The sequence below is a fragment of the Aspergillus ruber genome (assembly GCF_000600275.1).
Source record: "Aspergillus ruber CBS 135680 unplaced genomic scaffold scaffold00010, whole genome shotgun sequence".
Lineage (NCBI taxonomy): Eukaryota > Fungi > Ascomycota > Eurotiomycetes > Eurotiales > Aspergillaceae > Aspergillus > Aspergillus ruber.
Genome location: NW_024467306.1, coordinates 138,079 through 156,043, shown reverse-complemented (window position 1 = coordinate 156,043; position 17,965 = coordinate 138,079). Strand labels below are relative to the sequence as shown.

At 49.6% G+C, this 17,965-nt stretch overlaps 8 protein-coding genes across 8 annotated transcripts; 3 read left to right on the top strand and 5 right to left on the bottom strand.

The window, feature by feature from the left end:
- The first annotated feature begins 89 nt into the window (after positions 1–89).
- Positions 90–1,040, top strand: EURHEDRAFT_411564 (mitochondrial 54S ribosomal protein bL27m). The gene has a single exon (XM_040781655.1). It carries the CDS (start codon positions 122–124, stop codon positions 944–946), a length of 825 nt encoding a protein of 274 aa, XP_040639534.1. The 5' UTR covers positions 90–121; the 3' UTR covers positions 947–1,040.
- A 12-nt stretch (positions 1,041–1,052) lies between these two features.
- On the bottom strand, positions 1,053–5,697 carry EURHEDRAFT_522640 (chromatin-binding protein RAD9). Its single transcript, XM_040786868.1, has 2 exons — positions 5,565–5,697; positions 1,053–5,458 (listed from the first exon to the last, which is right to left on the bottom strand). The coding sequence occupies exons 1-2, from the start codon at positions 5,619–5,621 to the stop codon at positions 1,289–1,291; spliced, it is 4,227 nt and encodes a 1,408-aa protein (XP_040639533.1). The 5' UTR covers positions 5,622–5,697; the 3' UTR covers positions 1,053–1,288.
- Positions 5,698–5,868: 171 nt separating this feature from the next.
- On the bottom strand, positions 5,869–7,840 carry sen2 (tRNA splicing endonuclease subunit SEN2). Its single transcript, XM_040781654.1, has 2 exons — positions 7,691–7,840; positions 5,869–7,473 (listed from the first exon to the last, which is right to left on the bottom strand). The coding sequence occupies exon 2, from the start codon at positions 7,423–7,425 to the stop codon at positions 5,977–5,979; it is 1,449 nt and encodes a 482-aa protein (XP_040639532.1). The 5' UTR covers positions 7,426–7,473; positions 7,691–7,840; the 3' UTR covers positions 5,869–5,976.
- A 291-nt stretch (positions 7,841–8,131) lies between these two features.
- Positions 8,132–8,550, top strand: EURHEDRAFT_376899 (H/ACA ribonucleoprotein complex subunit NOP10; the record flags this gene model as incomplete). The annotated part of the gene is made up of 4 exons (XM_040778900.1): positions 8,132–8,143; positions 8,233–8,345; positions 8,419–8,471; positions 8,528–8,550. 4 exons carry the CDS (start codon positions 8,132–8,134, stop codon positions 8,548–8,550), a joined length of 201 nt encoding a protein of 66 aa, XP_040639531.1.
- Positions 8,551–8,993: 443 nt separating this feature from the next.
- On the bottom strand, positions 8,994–9,846 carry EURHEDRAFT_514769 (uncharacterized protein; the record flags this gene model as incomplete). Its single annotated transcript, XM_040786303.1, has 4 exons — positions 8,994–9,063; positions 9,123–9,329; positions 9,404–9,482; positions 9,549–9,846. 4 exons carry the CDS (start codon positions 9,844–9,846, stop codon positions 8,994–8,996), a joined length of 654 nt encoding a protein of 217 aa, XP_040639530.1.
- Positions 9,847–10,798: 952 nt separating this feature from the next.
- On the bottom strand, positions 10,799–12,102 carry EURHEDRAFT_454502 (rRNA-binding endoribonuclease; the record flags this gene model as incomplete). The annotated part of the gene is made up of 2 exons (XM_040784199.1): positions 10,799–11,314; positions 11,371–12,102. The coding sequence occupies 2 exons, from the start codon at positions 12,100–12,102 to the stop codon at positions 10,799–10,801; spliced, it is 1,248 nt and encodes a 415-aa protein (XP_040639529.1).
- A 402-nt stretch (positions 12,103–12,504) lies between these two features.
- Positions 12,505–14,946, bottom strand: EURHEDRAFT_522635 (catalase-domain-containing protein; the record flags this gene model as incomplete). The annotated part of the gene is made up of 7 exons (XM_040786867.1): positions 12,505–13,395; positions 13,464–13,983; positions 14,042–14,266; positions 14,323–14,560; positions 14,610–14,748; positions 14,800–14,850; positions 14,913–14,946. 7 exons carry the CDS (start codon positions 14,944–14,946, stop codon positions 12,560–12,562), a joined length of 2,043 nt encoding a protein of 680 aa, XP_040639528.1. The 3' UTR covers positions 12,505–12,559.
- Positions 14,947–16,798: 1,852 nt separating this feature from the next.
- On the top strand, positions 16,799–17,808 carry EURHEDRAFT_440477 (putative integral membrane protein; the record flags this gene model as incomplete). The annotated part of the gene is made up of 4 exons (XM_040783465.1): positions 16,799–16,945; positions 17,000–17,478; positions 17,542–17,609; positions 17,681–17,808. Coding segments are annotated over 4 exons (822 nt in total), but the record flags the coding sequence as incomplete, so codon positions are not given.
- Positions 17,809–17,965: the final 157 nt, after the last annotated feature.

Here is a 17,965-nt window from a genome sequence, read left to right as displayed (position 1 = left end):
GGCGATCAAGCCAGCTTATCGCGATACCACGTGACTCACCGCCAAGAACGAAAAAAGTCCCCGGCTTCATTCAACCTCACTTCCTAACCAACGGGCCTACATCCAAAACGCCGTTCGAAATATGTTCCAATCACGATTACTCACGCCCCTCCGGGCACTGGAGAGGACACACGTGCTCTCCCTCCGATCAACCCCCGCCGCCCACCGTCTCCCATCCACATCCCTTCTCCCACGACCCGTCTCCGCGCCCACATTATCCTCCCCGACGCTCTCAAAACTCCTCCCCATCTCTCAAGCCCGCCACGCCTCGCACGCCGCCCAGGGTGCCGCAAACAGACACTCGCGTGACCCCGCCGGAAAGCGTCTCGGAGCGAAGCGCTCAGGCGGCGAATACGTCGTCCCGGGATGCATTATCTACAAACAGCGCGGGACGAAATGGTTCCCCGGCGAGAACTGTGATATCGGCAGAAACCACACCATCTACGCCACCGAGGCTGGGTATGTCCGGTACTATCTTGACCCCGAGAGACATCCAGGCCGGAAGTACATTGGTGTTTGCTTCGAGAAGGAGGGGAAGCTCCCGACCCCTCGGAATGCTCCTAGCCGGCGCAAGTTGAACAGGGTTTCTGTTGCGCGTGTTTCTGAGACCCCGGAGAAACCTCAGTCGGATCTGATGGTTTCTACCGGTCCTGAGGGCACGATTGTTGCGGATGTTGAGGCTGTGAACGCCGAGTCGGGCCCGCAGCTGCGTCCTGGTTATATGTTCCGTGAGGCGAACTGGCAGATCGGTCGTGCTGCTGAGAAGGCTGGTATCACGGCGAAGCCATACGACCGCAGGAACCGGTGGATGGCATGGAGGAAGAGGCAGGCTAAGGCCGAGCGGGCTGCTCAAATGAAGAGCTTGAAAGGCAAGAAGGGCTCGAAGAAGGGCAAGGGTGGTCGCTGATTGATACGTATGTTGTTACGTTAAGTTAAATTATTTATGTTTACCTGCGATATGGCGGTCTCACGGGTGTTTTTCAAATGTATTATAGCAAGAGGTCTACAATTCAGTCCAAATTGTATAATGTCCTATTTCCCGCGTAAAACAAGCAATCCAACCCTGTTTCACATCCAGAGTGTAAGTGAAAAAGGGTATCTTTCGTACATAACTTGTAAATGATTAGTAATACATAATCCAGATTCAAACAGCTATCCGCCAGTATTATCCTGAGAGTAAATCCATCGCTAAGCCAAACATTCAGATCATAAAAATACAACAGAGGTAGCAAGGGGAAGGAAGAGAGGACTACGCCTCAAACAACCTCCCCAAAATCAAACTCTGACAAACAAAATCGTTACCCACGACAGTAATCTTAGAACTCAGCCCGAGCTCCTGACCACTGATGCATCCCATGAAATGAGACATCTTGCGTCTCTTCGTGCCTCGTCCTGAGTTTGAATCTGTATCCGTGGATTGCAGGAATTCCGCTCTGACGGTTTCCTGGTCATGGAAGTGCACGTATACCCAATCCCAGTAATTGTCGTGGCCGGCCTCAAACTCTTGGTCTAGGAATGTCTTTGCGGACTTAACATCATACACGCGTTCCACCCTCGAAGCACCAAGGGCATACGTGAGGAACGTGTACGCTCTGCTCTTCTCTTCTTCTTTTCCGCGACCCATGACGAAAAGCACAGATTGTCCGTCTAGTAGCTTTGGTCGGGCTGCGATGGTATGCGAGAAGCGTGCGTTGACAGCGAGAGTGGGCATCAACATTCGCGATTTAGCAGCACCGTTGAGATACGTTGAGTCCCCTGCAGGAAGCAGGTACATCTCCCAATCCAAAATTCGGTTCTGAGAAATGCAGTCCTCGACCCAGCGGCCAGACAGACATGGTAGGTTGAGGGCTAGGGCTTGCATGTATTTTTCACGGCGGGAGTGTTTGTCAGCAATCACGCAAGCGAACCCGAGATCTTCGGCGCTCCTGGTAAGACGCAGGTTGGTCTTATTTTGCGCTGGACGGGCAGATTGTTGTGTCGTTGGTGTTGCAAGAGGAACGTTCGACGGAAACTCGAAAAGCTCATTGAAACCATTGATAATACGTCCGCCGTGTTCCAATATCAACCGGGATACGCGGGACTTGCCCGCATCGTCGTCAACGTAGGAGACTGCAAACACCATCCCTGCAAAGATACCACCTATGTACCGCATAGTGCGAGAAAGCCGGCTGCTTGGGGGTGTTGGTGTGGCGGGTACGCCGGCTAAGGCTGGCGTTTGGGGTCTTTCTTCCAACGTCTTCGCGTTTACATCATGGCTGAACGACCGATCTTTAAGCTGGTTCCATAAAATCGTATCCAGATAGATCCGCGATATGGGGACTTTGACGTTCTCTGTCTGTGAAAGGACCTCATTCGAGATACTCTTGCGCGCTTTCGGTTCCAAAATGATAGACAAGTTACCGTAAATGTCAGTCATTGGTATGAAGCCACTGTTAATGGCATTGCTGAAGTCTTCCTCGCTCATTCGATCGTCGAAACCTCGAATGACATGTGGGATCTTCGGAAATTTGGGTATTTCTACCTTGACCGCATCACCAACTCGTAGTTCGAGTCTTTTGACTGTAGTGGTTGGCACCTCAACTGGAAGACTGTCTTCAAACTTGACCAGATACTTTGATGCTGAAGTTCCAAAGGGTGTGCCCAAACATGTCGCAGGATAGTATGCCCGTTTCGAGCCACTCCAAGGGGCAAGAACCTGGTTGTGGGCGATTTGAGGACCTCTCAGCGGGGATGGCCTAACAGGAGTAGGCTCTTTTTGTACCGTAGGATCCTGGGCCGTAGGAGTTTCTGAGGGACGATCAGGGTTTCCGGCAGGAGTGAAAATGACATCCATCTCATCATTCATGCCAATAGAAGCTTCAGTCGTTTCCTTTGGAGGCTCAGACGTATTCTCCTCGGATTCCTGACCTTGGACAGACTGCTGTAGCCGAGAACGAAAGAAAGACCTCCTTCCCATGCGAGACGCATGATACTCTGGCGAAGCGTCCACGTCCCATACCGTGTCCACCCGGTTGGAGGACCTAGATCGTGTTCGAATGGCTGTCTCCGGTGCCTCCGGCATATCCGGCTGGGGCTCCTCTGGAATCGGTTGTTGCTCTTGGAAAGGAGCGAGCCGAGGAGTAGTCAGACAAGGTGTAACGGGAAACACAGGGTCAGAAGCATATATATTCTGACCATAATTTCTGCATCTCTTCTTTCTCGGTGGATTGGGAGACATCGCGACCATGGATCTGAACTCCCTATCATCTGCAGTCAAGATGCCAAAGTCAATATCGAGATCAGTAGGTCCTCCCGGAGACGCTTCGGAGGCAATTTCCGTCAGTGCCCTGCGCTGTCTGCCGCTAGGGCTAGAGAGAATCTTCGAGTTGAACCCCTTGGTGACTGTCGATGAACTTGACGGTGCAAGTGGTCGTGACTGACCGGCACGGCCATGCTCAGAAGGATAAACAGGAGGTAAATCAGCATCTTCTTGGGCTGCAGCATCCCCATTGATGTCACTGTCCAATCCCTGGTTTTGTAGACGGTTTGGGCTAGTTTCCGGAACTGTGGTGCCTGGGACCACATCCGTAAAGCTCTTTGATTGTTGGTGCACCGGCGTTTCGACAACACGAGATGGCATCGATGACGACTTCTCTTGATTGGAAGCATTTTCGCCACGTACCACGACTGGCTGACCAGCTGGATTGACGGATTGTGTCTGGAAGGGATCAGTAGCTGGCGGGATTTTGGGGAGCTGGCTAGGTGATTCGACCAAGCTTGCGGAAGATGAACGAGTACGCGCTGGAGTACGATTGTTGGGAAGAAAAGGAGACGAGTTTCGTTGAGACACAGGAGGGGGAGGAGGAAATTGCTTGTCCACGTCCGAACGGCATACTTGCTGTTGTGACTCTGTGATTTGTGAATTGTCTGGCTGTCTCGGTTCGTTTACCTGACTGCCACGCGCCGGAGGTTGCTGCGAGTCCCTCACTATGTAAACCTGCGAAGATTGCCCTACTCCATCATGTTCATCCGGGTTAGGGCTGTGGCGGTTGAATGTTGGCTTTTCGGTAACCATCTTGCTATTCGGAGATGGACTAGCCTGCAGAGCAAAGGCTTGTGAAAGTCGATCATGTGCACTAGTCGCTGCAGCGAGAGGCGATGCAGGCACACCGTGGTGATTCTCCTTGTCTTCCTCTGTTGAGATGTTGAGCTCCTGTGATCGGGGCATGGGCAGGTACACGTCGTCATCGTCCTCTTGCTCTGTCTCCTCTTCACTAATAGAGCCGTTTGGGGGAAACAGGATGGGCTCTTGCCGTTCGTCTAGACCATCAGTTTGATCCCGTGGCTCTTGCTCTTTGGACGACTTTGACTTGCAGCCTCGTTTGCTCGACCGACTTGATCGACTTGATGTGGGCCGTGCTGGAGCAGTAAAGCCAGCAAATTGTGCATTTGCCAATTCGTCAATCATCTTCCGTCGCTTCATCCTCTCAACAAAGCTGGGCTCTTTACTGAACTCGTCATCACCACTCCGGTCCTCCGAGTAGATATGCTCAGCCGACCGGGTCATCCTCCCAGCTTGAATCCTTTTCTCCCGCTCTGTTTGCGACTCCTTCATAGTGATATAGTTCATGTCTAACTCCGACGAATGCCGAGGAAACGTGGCTGCCAACTTCATGGTCGGAGAAGACAGCGCCCCCGTAGCAAGTGAATGATGTTGGATGGGCAGATTTGGTGACGGCCGTTCGGACATGTGGTCTGAGTGTAGACGATTAATTATCGGAGATGATGGAACTTGCGTGGATTCGAACATCTGGCTCAGCGCCATGGTTCCGTTAGTCGACTTGGCTGATGCAAGAGGATTGAAGGAGACAAGAGGAGATTCATTCTGGCTGCGGTCCTCGAAATATCTCGGTTTGACTACCGTAGCTGGCGTCTTGGTGACAAACCGCTGAGACTCAGGAAAGAGGTTCGGTTGATATTCCAACGGGGAAGATGGATCTGCGTCTCCCTGGTCCTCATTCTCATTGCCCTCAGTGTTATTGGTGTTGGTGTTGCTGATATCCAACTGCGTATGATCAAATCCCGCAAGCAAATCAATGTGACCAGGGTCACCCTCATGCAGTGTCTTCAAGGTATTATCATCGTTGTTCTGCTGTATGATGTGGTCGAACACCGACTGCGACACGACCTGGGTGTCTGACGGCGTCTCCGCAGATCCCATACTCCCATTAACCCGTTGCAGTAATCGATTATTTAGCCGGCTTACGTTTATCGGGGTCGTGGTTGTGCCATTTGTAGCATTCTGCTCGTGCAAAGGACTTGGAGGCGATGCCCGACGAACTTCCTGCGAACCCGCCTGAGTTTCCGGGACGTTTTTTTTCAGCACTGGGTCCTGCGGGTGATTTCGAATATGCGACAAAACAGACTGGGACTGTGAATCCTACAGACAAAAGAACAGTAAAGAGGGTGGCGTTAGTAGTCCGACAACCAGGAAAAACAAAGAAATAGCAAAAGCGGATGGATCAATCATAGCCGAACGAACTCACTTGTCCCAGCGCGACGCGTTTCAGCTTCAGAATATCAATACTTTCTTGGGTCTCCATGGCTGCGTGACTTCAACCTGCAAGCCACAAATTACAAGCATTCATAGTGCTTCCCCGAGGTCAGACTCCCTTTGCAGTTCGAAGGGGGCCTTCGCAATGTCACGGCGTTGCTCTCCTGGCCTCAACGCGAAAACGCGTGCGACACGTGACTCGGATCAGTAATGTTACTTTTTTTGGACTAGTGCCACACATCTTATAGACCGAAGAATAACACTGCCAGTGAGTGGACTCGTTGCTCATTATAAAGACAGCTGTATTTATACACAGTGGAAGAGCAACCAATACCCCAAAGCCATCCAACTAGTCTAAAGATATGCTATGTACAACAAGTCAAGTAACAGAGAGGGAGACAAGTCTAATCCCGACTCCGGTTGGGAACCCATCGCTTGATCGTGACATCCCGCACTTTATAACGACAAAGCAAAGCCCCGATATCATTCTCTAATGCCTGAGCATCACCCGGAGGTGGCACTTCCACGTAGCAGATTACCAGGCTCTTCCTCACTTGCGCCTGTACGCGGTTGACGCAGTGAAGCCACCACCAGCTGCGCGCCTGCTTCTCTTCGGCATGCGTTCTGCGCTCTTCAGTTTCAGACCAGTACGGATGGTCGTACGACGGAATAACAACGAGGGCGAACTCAGCATGCGAGAACACTGGTCCGCGGTTGTAAAGAAGATATTCCACTCCAAACTTCACGCCAGAACGAACAATCCATCCAAGAGATCGGTAATGATGGTACACCGCATAGGAGACGAGGAAAGGGTCGTCTGGGTCCAGGTTTGCGGCTGGGCTCCGGGGAGGGAAGTATGAGTGTTGGCGGAATAATGTGAGTAGAGAAGATGTGGGAATTGTAGTTTTTCGGTCACTGTCATAGACCTGTAAGGCGCCAAGTCCGTAGGCAAGAAAGAGGGCCTCTTCGTTGGACAGCTGAAGGTGTTCCTCATTTTTTAATAGAGATTCCTCGTCAGCCTTGTGTCCGTCGACGAGTGACTCGGGCAGTTGTAGAACGGTGGAATCAGAGATAAACTGTTTCTCTTGCACGACCGGTGAAAACCGTACCGTTTTACCAGGAGTAGAAACTTTCCTTCCAGACGATGCATTCCCGGGATCAGCCACCGAATTCTGCTCCTCTGACTGCTGCGATCCGAGCATTCTTGCTTCACGAGCCTTTCGGAGAGAGAATTTTTCCGCAGTAGTGGCAGTCCCATTACTAGTACTGTCTGCCTCCAAGTCAGGCGATGCATTACCGTTTTCATTGGCGGCAGCCTCTGCCTGAAGTCGCTGCTCAATGACAAGCTTCTCCATGCGCGCTCTCTCGAGTTTCAGCTCACGCCGTTCCGTTCTTCTCTCCCGCGTGACATCCTCACTAGTCTTCCCACCGAACTGACCCCTTCTCTTCTTTTCCCGCTCTAACCAACTGGGTTCACTCCGACTCAGCGAGCCCTTGCCAAAGAAGCCCATCTCCCATAGCGCTCTGATTGTCTTGTCATCCGTAATATGCACGGACGACGTATTCGAGTCAAAATAGGCAGAGTAGAGCTCCTGGTGCGGCGGGGAAATCAAGTAGGTCAAGTATGAAAGCACGACACTGATAATGGAGAGAGGATTATGTGGAATCAAAGGAGGCAACGGATGAACGGCAAGGGGGAGAGGGAAGCGATGGATGTGTCTATAATTAGGCCTCTGAGGTCGAGGACGGCGAACAGGAGCAGGGCACACATTGTCTTGCGTCGGCTTGTTTTTAGAAGCAGCTTCTGCTACCTCGGGGGCAGGACTAGGTGTTGAAGTAGGATGGGAGGCCATGGCTAACAGAACATAATCTATTTATTTCGGGAGAGTATTGTATGTATTCTACAAAAGGTAACGAGTCAGCAAGACCCTCTTTTCCCGTCTATACCACATGCTATGCAAATGTGCTCCTCAGATACCGTTGTAGTCAAATACAAGCAATCATCGACAATGGCTAGAAATCAAAGTGCCATTGCCTAAGCATAGGTATAATCATCATCACAGGAGACAGAAGCATGCGTTGTTCTCTGGGGATGAATCCAAGCAACTTCATGCTTACCAGAGGCGACGACAAAATGAGAGAACTAAGTCTCGAATACAATTGCTGTATGGTTAATATGCAGTTCGCATCAGAACTATCTTGAAAGCCAACACTGAATTCTCATCATTGACTCTCGTGGTCCAATTTCTTCATGTCATTTTCTTTGGGAAGAAGTTCGTTGTGGAAGAAAAAATCTAGGAAACTCCGAAGCCGAAGAAGGAAAAGTCGGCTCTAACTCACGTGAGCGGACACTAATCCGGATTAAGAAGCAGTATGTCACATGACTGTATGCTCTTCGGAGCCGCCCGAGCTGGCCGCAAAAAATTCCTCCGCTGGAGTTCGCAGTGCAGACAGGTCTATTTTGTTCAAGTATTCAATATCTCTTAAAACAATACTTCAAGTGAGTTTCTTCTCATTTACTTGTGGTGAAGGATTCCGACTAATTGGTTTATTCCTAGGATGCATCTTATGGTATGTGATCCAATGCGACGAAGATGAAGCAAATCCTACCAGCGCAAAAATCCACACGACGACAGAACCCAAGCTAATATGCCAAACAGTACACTTTGGACAACGAGGGCAAGCGGGTGTACACCCTCAAGAAGGTCCTGAACGGCGAGGTCACCAAGTCTGCCCACCCGGCTCGTTTCTCCCCCGACGACAAGTACTCGAGGTATGTCCTGTCTGCAGGCAATAAAGGAAATATATTGCAATTGAGAAAAAGGCTAATGTCTATTCCTGTATAGACACCGTGTCACCCTCAAGAAGAGATATGGTCTGCTCTTGACCCAGCAGCCTGGTACGGCACCCTCATACACGATCTCGACGCATCTCGAATACTAACACGTTAAATAGAGAGGGAAGCTTCCCAGCTGTAAATGGCGAACTTTGCAGGCGTCTCCAGTGATTTGGGTATACGAAAAGGGTTTTGAAGATTTATATCTGGCGCATGGTGTTATGTCTGGTTTCTAGCTGTTGAAAAGCTTGTTTGGATTCCTCTATTTCCGACTTTGGGATATATCGCGTGCAGAGATAGAGATACCTGGCATGGTCATCATTTCAATATCCTAACGATTCGTTCCTATGAATGTTTTATGCCTGTAGTTACCGCTGTCGGCACGATTATACGACCTTTCTCAACAGAGAAACTAAAAAGGCAGTCAGGGCTCCATGACTGGCCAACCACAACTTATCCCTTTTATGTGCAATAAGCTTGCGATATCATGTGAGCTCATTTTCGAGCATCAAAATGAACAGGAAAAGGACAACATTCATTGAATGCTGTGGTCCTATATCGGGCTTGATGTTAATCAAACGCACCCTATAACCCTTCATTCGACAAAAGGATGTTAAAGCCCCTATGGAGCGTATCCATCACCATATCATCCAAGCTGCCCACGGCAAACATGTCGACTAGGTCCGTGAAATCAAGTTCGCCTCGTCTCGCTACAGCCCATTTTCGTGCACCTTATTGTGCATAATCCGATTTCGGCACTGAGGGGCATCCGTCGCGATAGCTAGGCTTTCCGTTATAAGGGACATTCGACAGAAGTTTTCTTCAGACCCTCCTCTCCTCTCCATACGATGCTTCGCCATTACGCCATCATAGATGCCACGGTAGTAGGCGAGGGATTCGAGCAAGTTTTCCCACACACACCTTCTGGTCTTACCCCATTTTCCATAAACTCCTGATATCCATACATAGCCGGGCCCCAGCCACACGTGAGCTACCCGGGATGACTCTCATTACCAAGAGAGCGAGGCGCAGCAGAAACCCATTCCCAATCGATGACGCCTCGGAACTCGCCCTCTTCAGGTACGATGAAGTTCTGGGTTCCAAATTTCGGATGTGTAAGGACGAAGGGTTCCATTTAACCGGGCTCAGGCTCAGGGATCCAGCTAGTCAGCTGGCGCAAGAGCATCTCGAGATCCTTGGAGATCTGGTTCTGTTCGAAGTGTTTGTCGGGCATGAGAGTGTAGTATGCTTTGGGGTCGCTGGATGGCGCACACTCGATGGATATGGGGTCATCGTCTGGGTCGTTATGGACGAACCATCGGTTTAACATAGCTTTGTAATCAACTTGTCGCATAAGCCCGATATGAGATGGGCTGCCATCGCTATCAAATAGAAGACGGCTACCGGTTCGAAATGAGAACCTGTCCAGCTGCACCATTGCCAAGGCGGTGCCTTTCGAGGGCGTGAATTCGGCGTAAATGGGTGGTTTCGAGGCTGGCGTCGTTCAGAGAGACTCCGTAAATAAAAGCCATAGTAATGTAAGGGCATCGGAGAGTGTTTTGTGTGGTCGAGAAGTCCAAACCGTCAGGAAGGGGGATGGTAGTCTCGCGCTTTAATAGGCGCATTGTGTTCGCCTCAGAAATCAGGGCTGAGGCAGACAGCTCATCCCATTTGCTTGCCGTGTCGTTAATGGGGGTTTTTGCGAACCAGCGAAGGCCGATGTCATCAAAATTCAACGGGAAGAGTACGTAGTAAGATCCATACAGAGGCTTGTCGACCGATAATTTCGCATTGGTGGTTTGATATAGTAGTTGGAAGCGTTGTAGAATGGCGCTTGCAAGCAGGGACAACTGCTCTGTGTAGAGTGTCGAGAGAAACATAGAGAACAACTCCGCCTTTCCATCATCCTCGGTAGAGCGCGAAGAAGGTGACTGTTCAATATGCTGCTGTTCCGTCATTTTGGTTTGTAGAGCAAGGTAAGCCATGTTTACGGTCGTCCGACATATGAGACAATCAGATGTTGAGCATATGACTGTTTAAGCGCCGGTGGAATACCCCGGTTGATAGGATTGCAAAGAGGCTTTGGTGGCTGCTTACCCCAGAGCATAATTGATAGCCTTATCCTCCCCATGCCTCTGTAGAATATAAAGACTATTCACAAGGCAAAGGGATGGTGTACAAAGTATTGATCTGGTTCATCATGTACGTAAATTGATATTTATCTAGTTCAATGTTGATTGAGCTATTTGCGTTTGAAAACCATCCATTCATTGCAGTTTATACCCCTGCAAACCGAAGAACAACGGGAGAAGAGTAAACTTTTTTGACCCAAACTCCGATCCAAATTCATGCAACATAGAGACATATACGAAAGAGAAGAGATAAAGCGCTTACCGCTTCCTCGAGTTGATATTCCGGCCAGCGCCCACCTTGAGACGGCCACCCTGCTTGTTTCGCTCGCCCGTCAGAATACCAGGCAGATAGTCCTCATCCATGAGGTCCCGCTCCTTTCGTTGTCTACGAGCCTGCTCGGCTGAGGCTCGCATATATTCCTTCTGGTCTTCAGCGAGAACAAGCTCGGTTCCCCATCCGCCTTTGCCACCGCCGCCTTTCCATTTTCCGTTGGAGCTACCGGCAACGGGCTTGGGGATGCTGTAGCGGTTGCCGCGAGTGTTCCATGTCATGTTCTTTTTGAGGTGCATTGTAAACTGGCCGTTGGAGTTCGTGGTGCAGGAGACACGCGTGAGTGTGTCCTTGCCGCAGCGAGGGCAGAATTGCTTGTTCATGTCTTTGGTGGTGAGGAAGCATCCGTGGCAGCGCTTGATGAAGGACTTGAGGTGGCGGATTCTCTGAAGGGTGGTGGTTGAGAGCAGGTTCAGATTCATTGTAAGAAGAACGTTTTGGCACTGCGCCATGTTAATACTCAGTTCAGTATGGATAATCACGGTTTGGATGAACATACTGCAAAGTCAGTGGTCATGGTTGCGACCTGCATAACCTTCGGCTCAGGTACAGTAGAAGTTCCGGCCGACTCATCACGAATCTGTCGCTTCTTTAAGTTTGAGGGAGTAATCCAATCTCCTCCATCCGACTCCTCACCATCTTGAGCGTCTGGGTCCTCCGCTTCAGGTTCCTCTGCGGTTTCTGTTGTAGCAGGAGTTGACTCTTGCTCCGGCCGTGCTGTTTCATTCTCCAAAGTTATCACCCCCATGCCCTCGGCGACGGCGTCAACCCCCGCGTTCTCAGGCTTTTCATTAGCTTTCTGCTCTTCTCCTTCCTTCTCATCCTTCTTCTCTTCCTCCTTCACCGGAGGCTTTCCGTTAACCTGCTTCTGCCCCGGCGTACTGCGTAACCGCCAATCGCCACCATTTCTCTCACACTCAAGCTCATACGCAAGCGCCAACACTTCGATATCGGTCTTACTCAAAACCGAGCGGTCACCGGTCTTCCGGGCGAATTCGCTCAGGACAGCCACGCTCTTCGGATTCGGCGATCGCTGCTTCAGGAACGGGAGGTAGAGAGTTTCGACACGCGCTCTAGCATCGGGATCGCGGATCTCACGGACAACGGCCGGGGTGGTGATGAGTTCTTCGCACTGTGCGAGGAGGGTGGAAAGCGGCGGGGTATTCTTGAGGATGGGACCCGCATCGAGGACGATGGTGTGGACAGGCTTGGGAGGGGTCGTTGGGCTCATCGCCTCTGTCATATTGTTTAGTATGACAGTAGATGATAAATGATAAAGAAAGAAAAAGCGAATGGGGTTGAAGGCGAAGCGAGTGCAACCTTGAGGATTTGGATTTCAACTTTTTCCCAATTGGTCTGTGCGTTATCGTTATCTTATCGCTGATCTACTAGTTATATGATACATTAATTTTACATGGTTAACACATCTACCTCATAACAAGTTATTCATCGAGAATAGTGATTTTGTGATCTTCTTTATCCAACCATTACCATATAAGAGATCAACCTGGTCAATTAAAACTATTCAAGACATCAACACTAAGGGACATATGAAATATTGGTGCGGTGAATTCATAGAGCAGACAACAAATTCAATTTATTAAACGAGTATTAAGAGACTATTTTAGTCCATGGTCACACAATATTAGGAGAAAAACAGAACAGGAAAAAGACAGGGTCGATGTCCTTCAGTTTGGCAAGAAGCGCAAGTCGTGATCAGGAAGCTTGTGGGAGGCCTGAACAGAAACAGTCGGGTAAGGATCAGTCGCAGTCCCCAGAGCCCGAGACACTTGAAGCGACGGAACGTTGGCATATCTTGGGTGGCCTTCCTCATCCTCGTCGTCACTATCAACGGCTTGCTTATCGGCAGTGATGAGTTCGATGGTGCGCTCTCGAATCAGATTGCCCAAGTTCTTCTTAGTTGGCCATTTGCCTTCCCAGTTGACGTTATCCATCTCGAAGAACATTTCTTCCGTTTTGTTAGCAATGCTCCGCATCGTCCTCATGTTGTGGAACTTACCATATGTTCTAATTCGGATATCGCATCTGACTCCGTGGAGGTGCTGGGCGTAGTTTTCGACCAACGCCCACTGCCGGTAATGGATTCCCTTCTCTTTCGCTATTGCTTTATACTGTTCGTTGCAATGCTTCTCTGGTGGAGGACCAGCGAGCTCATTGAAGTAGTAGTCCCGCGGTTGTTCTAGAGGAGGCTGTTCTGCCCACTCGTTCAATCCTCTCGTCACGTCAATGCCTGTGTCCCAACGTGGCACCCTCGACTTCGGCTTCTTTGTCCACGGCTCCGGGTTGGCGAAACTCGAGGCGGTCCTCGTACCCTCAAGAGCCTGTGTCTGCTCGTAGTCCGCCACGTAGGTGGGAACGTCTTCATAGTTGAAGAGCGAATTCGGACCGTCCCGTCTGAGAGGGTTCCACACCCTCTTGGGGCGATTGACTGGCAAGTGCTCAGCATTGACACCCAGTCGGTGACGCTGAGTGTCAGGGTAGGCAAAGATACGTGCTTGGAGCACTACTCATTATTCATAGGTCAGACTATGGATCATCAGGAAACGAACGGGGGGAGGGGAAGTCACGCACTTGGATCCGGGGTAATATCCCATCCTGGAACGATGTTGGCCGCACAGAATGCCGCCTGCTCAACCTCCGCGAATTGGTTGCGCGGGATGCGATTGAGCCTTAGCCTGCCAAACTCAATCGTTTTGATGATATCATCTTGGTCTTTGGGAAAGACTTTGCTGGCGTCCAAGATGTTGACTTTGACATCCTTCACATCCTCTGGTTGGATGATTTGGGCTACCACTTTCCATTCTGGCCAAACCAGCTTCTCGATGTTTTGTTCATTTTCCTGAATCTTCTCCCAGAGTTTCTTTTGTTCATCCTCTGGAAGGTTGCCTTTCTGAAGCTGTTCGGTTAATTTGTGTATCTCCGACCTATATCCAGCTTCTTTGTCGGTGTTCTTTGAGATTTGCTTATACAACCTGCGAATGTGATAATCTGGGTCCACACCAGCCTGAGCAGCAGCCTCGGCGTTGGTGAATGGAGTGTGGACCTCGTGAGCGGGCACCAAGGTGATTCGGACATAGGAATAGTTGTCCTCCTGGTGGATAGTATGTCAGTCAAAACCAAATAGCCGGCGTTGCGATTCAATCACATACGTCTTTGACAAAAGTGTATGTATTCAGACTCCCAATGGTGATATCATTATATCTTCTTGGGGTTCCGTCATCACTGTGGAGCCTAATCGAGGAATTGAGTGCCTCGCGGTTTTTCGTGATGAAATCAAAGTGCATGTTGGGATCTGCCATGCCTGTGGCAGGGCACTTTTTGGTCGCATGGTTGTTGGAGATGATCTTCCCAACATCCCAGATGGAAAAGACGCCCTGGTTTCAATCAATCGACTTATCTAACAGAATAGTCACTTGTCCATTTCACATACCGGCCAGAAAAAGACCCAATCCAGGTTTCCCTCTTCCGTGTAAAGCTTGAACGCAAATCCTCTGGTATCACGTACAGTATCCGCCGAGCCTCGGAATGCAGACGTGGTGGACAAACGAGAGAACAGCGGAGTTTTCTTGCCCTTCGCAGAGAGAAAGTCGGCGCAGGTATACTTCTGGATTTCATCGCTCGTCACGGTGAATTCTCCATAAGCGCCGCATCCTTTGGCATGACCAAATCTAGATTTCTATTTAGCATCCGCTTCCATTTGGGTAGAGTCGCGCTCACCTTTCAGGGATACGCTCACGGCTAAGATGGGCTAGCTGGTCCATATTGTAGGTATCCTGCAGAAGCTGCGACATCTTGTAGGTGTTTCCATCTTTCTGCTGGACTTTTTCCGAGTGGAAAGGATTGTCGACCGGACATCCTAAGGAAGTCGTCAGTATGGTAGATTGAAAATGTTCCAGGCTTAACAAACCATTTGGCAAGGTAAACGCCGACTTATGATACTCAGAATGCACCGGGACGTCTAGAATACCTAGTAAGTATGGAAAATCCAAAAAAAAAAAAAAATTGTCTTCATGAGCATACCTGGCTGCCGGCCATTGGTGTTGATTGTCGCCATTTTGGACTATCAGATTCAGTTGTTGTTTTCTGAATGTTCGGGTTGTAGTAAAAAGTTTTGGATATCGATTTAGTTCTCTCTTCATGGTCGAGACTTGCGGTTCTTATAACTGATAGCTCATTGATGATTAATTGACCTCTGATGTTGGTTGCAATGCAGAGCCATGTCTTAGATGATAATCATCGGGAATGCTACCATTTCCGTAGACGAAATTACCAAACAAGGGTATTGACATTGCCACTACGTTGATAGCTCAGAGAGGATCAGCTCAGCCACTTCATTTTGCAGTCTACCTTCTGATCCCGGCAAGCATGCTACGTAAACAGTGAGGGATATGGCAGGCAGGCATCTATTCAACGTATCAATAAGTCAACCCCAGATCACGGAAATGCAACCATAGAGGATTGCTATTCAATGTCAACTAGATTGATTTTGGCAGCGTTACCTCCCATGTTTTGGGGATAGCAACGTTATGCAGAGAAAGGAAGTCGGTTTACGATTGCAACTACTGCATGCGGACAAGAATGCCGAAGAATGCTGCTCCCGGCGGACCGTTCCGCGTCTCGGTAACGAGTAATAGCAGCTGCTTTTCAATGTAAGAGTAATCTCTTATTTTGATAGGTTAAGTTGTTTTTGGAAGCTAATATGCGGCCATAATCCTCGGTATGACTTCACCAAATCCGACAGCAGCAACTCAATCCCCATTACAGATAAGAGGAAGTGAGGAATAATTAGGACATGACAATGATGCAATTGAATGCATGCTGGACAAGACTCCCTTGCATACTGGTATCTGTACCTCGAATCCTGACCACCGCAACCACTGAGTTCCTACTCCGTACACACCGCTAATACTGTATGGTTACTATGCTTAAACTCAAGTCCCAGAACTGAATCTCTCTCTATTACCCCAGTTGCACAGGAAATAGGGAACTCCCCTCTCAATTAGGGCAAGGGATAACACCTCCGTCCTTGCATCCCTTTCAGGTTTTATGCGGAGGCATTCAGGGAAACAAGGCTATACACCCCTTTCAACGGTACATCAACGGCTCTGAAGCATTGGCATAGTAATACCTGATTGTGATTTGTCGGTTACTTCATCCCTTTTTCAGGATTACCCTACACAAGCATCCATCCGAATGTGTGGACGTGCATTCTACCACGGTCACGAGTCATGGAGATTATAGAATAGTACTCTGTATGAGAGACTCTGGCAATTACATTCAATTGGTCTGTCGGTGAGCATTCTGACCATGCGTACTGCATCATGTCTCGGCATTATACAGTGTGTACGAGGTCTGACTATCGAAGGATAGCTCTATGTATCCCATCTTAGAATGAATAACCCTTCACCTTATCCAAGTAGTGCACTGCCCCTTTCCTGTCTTCAATTGACCACTGCCATGGGGTGAGACAAGCCAAAATCAGTCCTGGATCAATTGAGAAATTGAGAATGAATCTAATCTCTTCCCTTTACGCGAAACAAGCTCTGTCCCAGGGCGACTATCCCATCGTGAAATACTAAAGAGCTCGTTCCTGTCATAGACCCCTTTGCTCTGACTCTTCTCCTCAGGCTACTTCCTTGACTTTGTCCATTCAACCACATGTAACGGGGGACGATCGAGGCGAATGAGACATCCTTCTAGTTTCTCTAGGGCATCATGCCCTTCACCGACTGGGTCTTGTTCCTTCTGAGCCCTATGGCGACACCCCGTGAGAAAATAGTATAACTATCACCGGGATCTTTTCAATCAGGATCCAAGGAATGCACATCCGCTATACAGACCAAAACTCTCACCATCATTATATCTGAAGCTACCGGAATCAGGTCAACATGACAGCCTCCCATCCATACATGACCCATCGTGGCACTCAAGCCATGGCTGTCAGCATAATCTTCACCGGGCTAGCAACAAGCTTCGTCATAGCACGTCTCTACACCCGTATCTGGATAATGAAGCGCATCGAAGCGAACGACTGGATGATTTTGGTTGCTTTGGTACACCTCCCCATCCATATCCCAGATAATATTAAATATTAACGAGAACGCTAGGTAAACTCCTTCATTTTCATGGCCCTCTTCATCCTCGAATCCCTAAATGGCATGGGCATGCCCATAACCCAAATCCCACCCGCAATCCTAACAACGCAAATGAAAGCCTTCTGGGCCACAATCCCTTTCTACAATGCCGCCGTTCTCACCGCAAAAGCCACCATCCTAATGCAATACCACCGCGTCTTCCCCACCCGGCGCATGCGACACATCTCCTGGACCATGATCGCGCTTCTCGCCACATACGGGACGTGGTGTGTGCTTAGCGCATTTCTGAATTGTATTCCCGTGGCAAAGTTCTGGGATCCGACGGTTGAGGGGTATTGTTTGAGTCAGAAGGGGTTGTGGTTTTCGAATGCGGGGATGCATATTGCTACTGATCTTGCGATTCTGGTGGTTCCAGTGCCGGCGTTGGTGGCGTTGGAGTTGCCAAGGAGGCAGAAGGGGGCGCTTATTGCGATTTTTGCGCTGGGTGGATTGTATGTTGCCTTTTCCCTGGCCCTATCTAATGTCTAAAGGAGGTTCAAGCTAACAAGCACAAGTGTCTGCGTAACAAGCATTTGCCGCCTCGTCGCACTCAAGACAATTGCCGACTCCTCTGATCCAACCTGTAAGTTCGCCGTCATGCCCCAAAGGTCCCCCAAACAGACTAAGCCGAGCCCTAACTAACAACGAAAACAGACGACAACGTCGCTGCAGCCTCCTGGTCCGCTGTCGAATGCAACGTTGGGATTATCTGCGCCTGTCTTCCGACCCTGCGTCCGCTGGTCTCTCGCATGATGCCTCGTCTGCTCTCGACACTTAGTAGCACTGATACTGCTCGGTTGTCTCGCGGACAGGTCCCAACACACGATGCGGAGTACGGGAATGGAGGAGATGAGGCTACCCAAGAGGCAGAGAAGGTGCTTGCAATGGTTCGGGGGCATATGCCTCAGGGTGGAAACGGAGCTGATCTCGAGAGGTATA